We start from the raw sequence: 8,751 nt of genomic DNA on the forward strand, positions 1-8,751 counted from the left end.
CAACGTCAAGACAGCAAATCTTAAACAGCAGATGTTGCAACAAAACATCATTTTCTTGCACAATATGACAGCATAGAGTGAAATTAGGAGACATGAGGCAATGAGTTTTTCCTTTGAAGCGTATTAAAACAAACACAGAAAGACTGAGAGGGTATATGATAAGTGAAGGAAAATGTTGCTGTGAGACATGTCTTCAAAAGGTTGCCAGTTGCACTTATTGTGAGTCTACTGAAGATATAAAATGTAAAAAATAAATAAAAAATGATGCAAAATATCTGTAACTTGAACATTGTGTAGCACACAATCAATCAGACCGCATATCTGGGCCTTACATACATGCTGTATGTGCCTGCCTACTACAGCACAGGTGTGTAACATTAGGTTGATTTCCAATTAGCAGTATGTGTCAGCCAGGTGGTTCTACCAACCTTAAAATGCTGCTCATCAGAGTTTTAAATAAATACATTTTGTGGTATTGTTTCCATAAACTTACAGCATACTGCAAAGGCATGGGGTTGAGTCGGAGTGTGTCGGTGTGTGTGCGTTTTAGTCTGTGGTGAGAGTCTGTGTGTTTTAGTCACAGAAGTAGGGCGACAAAAAGGTTCATGGTAACTTGAAGTTGTTTTGAAGCTTGTTTTGGAGCAAACAGAAGCATGAGGGTGGCTTTCAAACGGCAGCACAGGTTAGGTTGATTGCCAATTAGCAGTATGTGTCAGCCAGGTGGTTGGTTCTACCAACCTTCAAATGCTGCTCATCAGAGTGTTTTGTGGTATTTTTTTTTTCACACAAACTTAGAACATACCGCAAAGGCATGTTTACATTGTTCTACTTTCACTTTTTAGGCAAAGACAAATGTATCCATGTTTAATGAGATTGGAGTCACCAGCTTTGTTTTTACCTTGCAGAACTGCATCTTAAAACCAATGTAAATTACTGCTTTTGAAAAAAGGACTTCAGTAGAAACTAGACTTAAAATAAGACAGGAAGTCACAGCTGGTTAACAGAAGTAGCATTACAAAAACTGATGATCGGGTATCACAATACAGTGTGTGCATATTAGTAGTGTCCTTTCTAGTCAACCACATAAAAACACCTGTTTTGAAGTGAAAAAGCTAACAGCCTATAACTTCTTTGGTTGTAAAATGCAAAATTACTGTGGTCATGATGAACACCTAGGTTGATACTGAATGTTCAGTGTCCACAGTGACGTTCAGTTGATCCACAGCTGATAACTGTTCAGAGTATGACGAATATTGTACAGTATAATGCATATTTAAAAACGCATAGCAGTACAACTCTCATTAGCACAAAGGAATAACTACTTACAACTGCTAGAAATAAAACACTTTTAATCCACTCACACATCACTAACAATATCATTTATTTTAAGAAATTATATAATTATTTCAATGCTCATTAAATAAGGATCTTTGAAATCCTCCCCTAAAAACAAATATTTACAAATTTCACAGTGAATTTGGTACATTTGGTTATAATTTGGTAAAAGAAGTATCTTCAAAACCCTGTTAATACGAAGTAGTTTTTTTTTATTATTAAATAAACGCAACTCTGAAAGAATAAAAAAGGAATCACAAAATCACGTTGGTTAAAAACCAGGAATTTGATCATGAGATTAAGGCAGGTAGCAGGTAATGGAAACTTAGCCCCCCCAAAGAATCTGGGCTATGACATCCATTCCCATCAGCAACTGCTCTATCACTGCTAAGTCTGTGGGGCTCACCAATGGAAAGTGTAGGTAAGCCCCCTTTAATCAGTATACTCTACTACTTCCAAACAAGCCCCAATGGGCATCTACATAATGGTATCCAAACAGAAGAAGTGAGAGGGAGAAAGTCCAAGTTTAACTTTCCTACTCAGGGCACAGTGGCTTCTCTTTTCTTCGAATATCTTCTGGAGAGATTTTGTTCTGGTCGGTAAAATAACATGCTTGAGAGCTGTAAAAAATGACGCTTCTCAGTCCTGCCTCTGAGGCACGCAGCCTTCCATCTCCAACACCTCGGGCCATCCCTCAAATTTGTTAGTGTCTGCACTGTTCTTTATATGCTGAGGAGATAAACACAAAACACACACACACACTGGATTTATCACATAGCCCGCATTGTCTTTATAATGCAATGGGTAGAGTATCCAGTTCAGACAGGCCCAAGAGGCAAGGAGTGCCATTCTTGTGAATTGAACAGATGAAAAGGTTAGGACAGACAGAAGGAATAGATCACACTGCTCAACAACTGACAGGAACAGGGTTGGGCTGTTTAGTGTATGATGAATGACGGTGTTCTGTGGCTTAAAGGTTACACTTTTTGTCCTCAGACGCAGTAATTCCATTATTGCCAAAAGAATGGGATGTAAACCAACACAGCCCCCCTACGATGTTTTAACACAGGCCTGTTTTCTGTTTGAATTCCCTGACTTTTAGACCCAAGCACAATTTTTAATCCCCTTTCCCATCCTGAGTATGGAGGACAATTAAATGCAGAATGATTGAATGCTGCTGGAAAAAAAAAAACACTTAAGTTGCAGGAGACCTTAAAGTAAATTTGATGGGGAGCTCTTTATTTCAGTTGTTGGGGTGAACACTGATATTTTATATTTTATTTTTGGGAACAAATTTTTCCCTTCAATTTAAATATTTTGAGTTGTATAAGGACTAGGTTACTGTTGTTGCTGTTGCTTACACACTGTGTAATACTTTATTTAAGAGAGTACGTAGATGTAATCGTGTGTCGGCCATGTTACCTGCTCAAACGGACTCTTGGTCTTGATGCCTTTCCCTCCGACAAAGATCCAGTTATCGCGAAAGCCCAAATTACTGACAGCTGAGCTACCCAGATCAGCAATTAGCTTCCTGGCTTCATCATTGAGTCTACAGAACAAAGAAGACAGATATTATTTCATGGCCACACCTGCAGCGACACGGCCAATATTAGAGATGCAATTTGCATTAATCGGGAGAATCTAAACCGTATCAGTAAGAAAGGGGATATTGTGGGGGGAGAGTCCTTACTTTGTTGAGGGATCATCAAATGAAGCCATCATCACGACTGTCCCTTCATCAATTTCCTTCAGGAATTTAATGAAGGGAGCCACATCTACACAAGGTTGCACATGGTTAGCACAATGTATCCGTATGTATGTATTAAATGTCTAAAAGAAAGAGATTCTGAAATATACTCACCTCCTGCCCACATATCAAAAAACTCGGTCTTAATAGCGTCCCCTGTTCTCCCTGCGGGGGAGAAATATCCAATTTAAAACCACTTTGAATCTAACGTTACATAAAACAGAGGAGATTTAGAGCTTTTATTGCCATTAATTAATTGACAACCGCATACAGAACTTTTGTTACACACAAGTACACAATCTTGGTGGTGGTTCGTTGCCGTTTGTTATAGGTTTACCAAAAGGCAGGGCGGGCAAACCTTTGTTTCAGATACATGATATGAAATAATACAAAATGTGAATCTAGAAGTAGAACCTAAATGCAGTACAAAGGCGTACGACTTTTAAATGGCTACATTCATCGTAGCACTTTGACTGCAACACTGCTGCAGTATTGTAGCGCTATCAGCAGTGGCTTGCCGATTTATCAAATTGACTTCAAGGTGTGGAACTGGAGCAGATAACGTTACCATCAACCAGGGCAATGTTGATTCCTCTCCCCACGTTGTTCTTCACACCGCTCATTAGTCTAAAACAAAGGAGGACAATGGGAATAGAGCACATGTGGATATTTTCACATTAACATCTTAATGACTCAAGGACAAACACTTCCTGTTGACGTTGTATAGTCGTGGAGGGCAACAACAACAATATGGTGTGTTTATAAACCATTTATTAAATGTTTCTATTTCATTACATTACATTACATGTCAATTAGCTGACACTTTTATTCAAAGCGACTTCCAATTAAGTGCTTTCAACCTTGAAGGTAAAAACTCCGGACAGCAAGAAGTAAGTACATTAGCTTTAAATAAGCCAAAATACAAAGAGCCACATGAAAGGGCAACTTTAAGTTGTTGGGTTCTTTTATATACTGCTTATAAATCCTAAACAGGAGGACTACTAGAATTTTAAAGTGTAGCCTATTTCTCTGCATAAGGGGGATATGGTTAATTATACTTATTTGGTTCTTAAAGCAATGGTCCCTTTATGTGTAAAGCACATTCAAAAGTATCTTATCCACACTCTAAATTAGCATGTGAGATTTGATAATTGCAAAATTGCAAATTGCAACACACCAACATGGGAAATCAAGATCAAGTCTCGCAAATTCAACATTAGGTAATGTTAGCAATTACCATAACAGGAGGACTTAAAGTACAGTGTTACTAAGGTTGGGCAATATATCGATATTATATCAACATCGATTATGAGGCTGAATATGGTCTTAAATTTTGGATATCGTGTTATCGTGATATGACACAAGTGTTGTCTTTTCCTGGTTTTAAAGGCTGCCTTACAGTAAAGTGATGTCATTTTCTGAACTTACCAGACTTACTAGCTGTTTTATTGTTTGTCTTTACCCACTTAAGTCATTGTATCCACATCATTGGTGTTCATTTATGAAAACTCTCATTGTGTTAATATTTTGTGGAAGTAAAATAGTCAACCCTACAATATGGCCACAATATCGACATCAATGTATTTGGTCATAAATATCGTGATATTGGATTTTCTCCATATCGCCCAGCTCTAAGTGTTACCCAATGGACATATGTTTGACATGACAGCAGTTCCCGGACTTGGTGTGTTGTGTGACTTGTCGTTTTGCTACCTTTATCAAACAAGACGGAAAGGAGTTTGTTTTTTTTCCAGCTGAGCTGCTGCAATGTTGAAACTAGTCACAAAGCACACAGAATCAGCTGTGGTTTCAATTAATGAGTAATGTCATTATCAATTCATTTATTTACGAGTTTAAGTTTTTTTTGCCTGCATGCAGATGTTGTTGTTTTTCCATTAAGCGAATAATAATTTAATCCATTAAATATTTAAAAATGTCTTGTTCTGTCTGACCAACAGTCCACAGCCCAGATATTCAATTCATAGTTTTAAAAAACAGAGAAAAGCAGTAAATCTTTAAAATGCTGATTAACAAATGATTTTAAATACGTGATTAATCCTCTGTCAGCTGACTTATCAATGAATCGATTTCAGCACTGCAATCTGCATTTTAACCACAGAAGGCAGCTGTTGTTTTATTTTAAACTGAAGGTCACTGCTGCTGAGCTATGAAATACAGCTCAAAGAAAATAGCTTACATGAATGTCTTGATTAGTTACTATGACAACCATGCATTTGTGAAGACTACAAAAATGAGCTATACTGTTTTAAAGAGTTCTGTTTACATGCTATGCTTCATCTATTTAAGGCTATAATGCGTTTCTGTTACCCCATGAGAAATTCTAAGAAATGACAACAAAAGCGTTGGCGCGTCAACATGATACAAGCCGTGACCGAGCACCCCCCAAAAAAAAAAAAAAAAAAAAGTAGTCAAATGTAATATGTGCTCCTGTGTTAAAAAAGGTTTTACGATGTCACTTCACTTACAATTTGTCCTCCAGACAGATTCTGGGCCCCACCACACTGGCCGCGCCACTCGTCATCTTGAAGGCAAAGTGTCCAAGTGGACATGACTTGGACAGCCCACACTTGTACCTGACTGGCTTTGCTGCTGTGAAGAGAGAAAACTCTATTTACACAACAAGAACCAGGTAGCACAATATCAGGTATCAGGTGGTCCGATTACATAAGCATATCCAGAAACGCAGACACAGAACAAAAGGCAACGTAAACCCTACCACTGATATAGAAAGATTATTTAAAAAAATAAAAAAAGGGAGAACATGTATCAACGTATCAGTCGTTGAGAAAAAAAAAAATTATAATAATAATTTAAGCACACTTACAGCCTTCATTCACTGGCATAGATCTTGCTGAAAAGCAGAAAAAGAGCAGATGTTTAACAAGAGTTCCCATAGACACCTCAATGGTAGTCATTTAAATGCAGCTCTGTGGGTAAAATCCCTTCCATAAACACATATTCTAACCCTAACCCTAAGACACGTATTTGGTTCCTGTAATGCCAACACAATGTACATACTCTCACACAACTGATTGAATAGGTTAATTGTTCCTTATCAACTAATACTCGACCACTCCCTTTGTACAGCTGCTGTATCTGACCGACATTGTGATGAGTTTCATCTTGCAAGAAATGTTACTCACAAATCACACTGCTCAGTTTGAAGTCGAGGTTGATCTCTAGCAGCTGAAAAGCCAGAAAGACTGCTAGGAGGAATGCAAAGATGAGCGCTGCAAACTTCAAAAGACCTGAAAAAGTAATAGATGGATAGATAGCATTTAGGATATCTGAGGTGTTATAACGTTATTATTGGATACAACGTTACTGTATGCATTTTAAAGGGAGGGACACTTACCGCCAGCCCTGACCATCTTCGCCTCCAGCCAGTTTTTCCACAACTAACAACCTGTGGTGTTAAAACAATGTCTTCAATTTGAACGATGTACCTGTGGCTCTGCGGTCTACGGGAGGAAGACATAATAGCAATGGAGTGACGTTAACTTTAGCTAGCTGACGACGGTACGCTGGCTGCTAATAGTCGAAATAAGATAATGCTAATGCCACAGAAAGATAGTTGCGTATTTTTAAGTCACTTTAGCTTATCCGAATAAGTAATTACAATGCACTAGCAAGGTTGTTATGATGCACTTTCCCAGCGTTAGTTGACTGTTTCATACTGTGACGTTACATAGCGTTACAAGCTACATTTTGAAAAGCTAACTTAGCGTGAACGGTTTAGCATTTAAGTTAAACCTGACGTTGCGATGGCTCTTTTGCTGTGTAGCTTCCTCATATCTGCCTACGTTCGCTATCTGACACCGAAATAACTCAATCGGGAATTGCAATTGTAATATCAATTTGGAAGTAACGTTAAAAAAGTAATATTTTGGATGAATGCCCACACCTTGCTTAACGTTACCTGTTCAATTGCCACGGTAACCACGAAACCCTCGGTCTGATTCCGGAAGCCCTAGGGTTGACAACATTCGTGTAATGACAGCTGAGCTGAGATGGTCAGAGGGCGAAGAGACGGCAAGATGCTGCGCTCTGTCGAAAAAAAACAAAGACCAACAAGCAGGCAGACCTGTACAGTGGGATTTAGTTGTTTTAGTAGCCACAAAGCAGAAGAGCAAGTTATGAAGACGTCGTTTAAAAATCTAATGTAATCTTTACATGAAATATCAAGTTCACAATGACCACATCAATAGTATAATGGAGCAAAAATAAACGAAAACAACACATGTACGAGTCTAAAGAGATTAGAGGTTATTTAATTTCATTTTTTCAAGTTAGTGTTGTAGTTTGTATTTGTTATTGCATTTGCATAATATGTCACCAATAAAATGATTACTCTCTTTGTTCTCCACAATAAATCCATGTTGGATATTTTTGATGTATTTATTGTAGAATAATGTTCTTAGGCTACTATTTGCAGATACATATAATAAGAATGTAAAAAGTTTCAAGAGACCAAGTGTGTTTTGGTGTATGCTTATTTAGCTTAAGCCATAACTATAAGATAGATAGGGTGATACTGGCCTCGAGCAAAATACATTGCGTAATAATAACAAGTGAAACAGGAGCAGAATGTAGGCTACCGCGTCGCGTGAGAGCAAATGAAGACGAGACACAGCACAGGCCTCGACCCTGGCGGGTGTTGTGTGAAGATGTGCTGGAGAAAAGAGGGGGCCCCAAGAAAGAAAGTCTTAGATATGAGGGGAAGTATATAACGGGGCTCACACCCCCAACATTATGCTGAATGAAGAAGCCAATTATAAAAACATGACAACATTTTCTTGACAAATACATATGATGGAATTTCGTTTTATTTAGTATCTTTTGAATTGATAGGCTAATATATTTAGAATTTTAAAGTGTAGCATAATTCTCTGCATAGGGGGATATGGTGAATTATACTTATTTGGTATTTAGCAATGGTGCCTTTATGTGTAAAGCACATTAAAAAGTATTTCATCCACACTCTAAATTAGCATGTGATATTTTATAATTGCAAAATTGCAAATTGCAACACACCAACATGGGAAATCAAGATCAAGTCTCGTGTTATGGTAATCGCTAACATTAGGCCTACTTTTAGCAATAGTTTTACTTCTACTTGGTCTTTTGAAAATCACGGTTTTGATATAACAATGGAATAAATAGTGGTCTCGGTGGCCAAATATTGTATGTGGCCTAGGCCTAGTTTATAAGCCATCTCTCTGCATTTTTCTATCACTCTGCAAGAGTGAGCAGGTTTTATACGAGTGAGACATCCTGTTAATGACTGATCTTTGTTTCCGTTACACCGACTTCCTACTTTTTCTTCTTCTCTGTTCACTTCGAAACAGATGGAAGACGTTACAGCGCCCCCAGTGTCCTCTCATGGACAGTTAGTTAGAGATGTTTATTATAAATATATACCATATACCCTATTATATTTGTTTGTTTTTTATTGTTTGCCTGTTTTCACATTGTTTATTTAAAAAAAAAATCTCTTTTCTTTTTTTCTTATTTGATCGGGACAGAGCATGTTAATGAACATCAGTATAAAATACAAGATGTAGGCCTAAACTTGCTGGAGTTAGCAAGAATGCTAATTTACATCCATAGTCCGTAAGCAGGTAACAAAATTGTTGTTAACAGAACAT

General features: G+C 37.7%; 1 protein-coding gene across 5 annotated transcripts; it reads right to left on the reverse strand.

Moving 5' to 3' along the window:
• Positions 1 to 1,364: 1,364 nt before the first annotated feature.
• On the reverse strand, positions 1,365 to 7,167 carry fam3c (FAM3 metabolism regulating signaling molecule C). Of its 5 annotated transcripts, none has more exons than XM_028571133.1 (10): positions 7,023 to 7,167; positions 6,459 to 6,509; positions 6,247 to 6,351; positions 5,928 to 5,954; positions 5,569 to 5,692; positions 3,651 to 3,709; positions 3,197 to 3,247; positions 3,026 to 3,110; positions 2,758 to 2,884; positions 1,365 to 2,064 (listed from the first exon to the last, which is right to left on the reverse strand). In XM_028571133.1, exons 2-10 carry the CDS (start codon positions 6,472 to 6,474, stop codon positions 1,975 to 1,977), a joined length of 684 nt encoding a protein of 227 aa, XP_028426934.1. In that variant the 5' UTR covers positions 6,475 to 6,509; positions 7,023 to 7,167; the 3' UTR covers positions 1,365 to 1,974. The 5 variants fall into 5 exon arrangements, with proteins under 5 accessions (XP_028426934.1, XP_028426935.1, XP_028426933.1 ...); XM_028571134.1 differs by having other exon boundaries at positions 7,008 to 7,167; XM_028571132.1 differs by having other exon boundaries at positions 6,459 to 6,564; positions 7,008 to 7,167.
• Positions 7,168 to 8,751: the final 1,584 nt, after the last annotated feature.

This window comes from Perca flavescens, chromosome 23, assembly GCF_004354835.1.
Source record: "Perca flavescens isolate YP-PL-M2 chromosome 23, PFLA_1.0, whole genome shotgun sequence".
Lineage (NCBI taxonomy): Eukaryota > Metazoa > Chordata > Actinopteri > Perciformes > Percidae > Perca > Perca flavescens.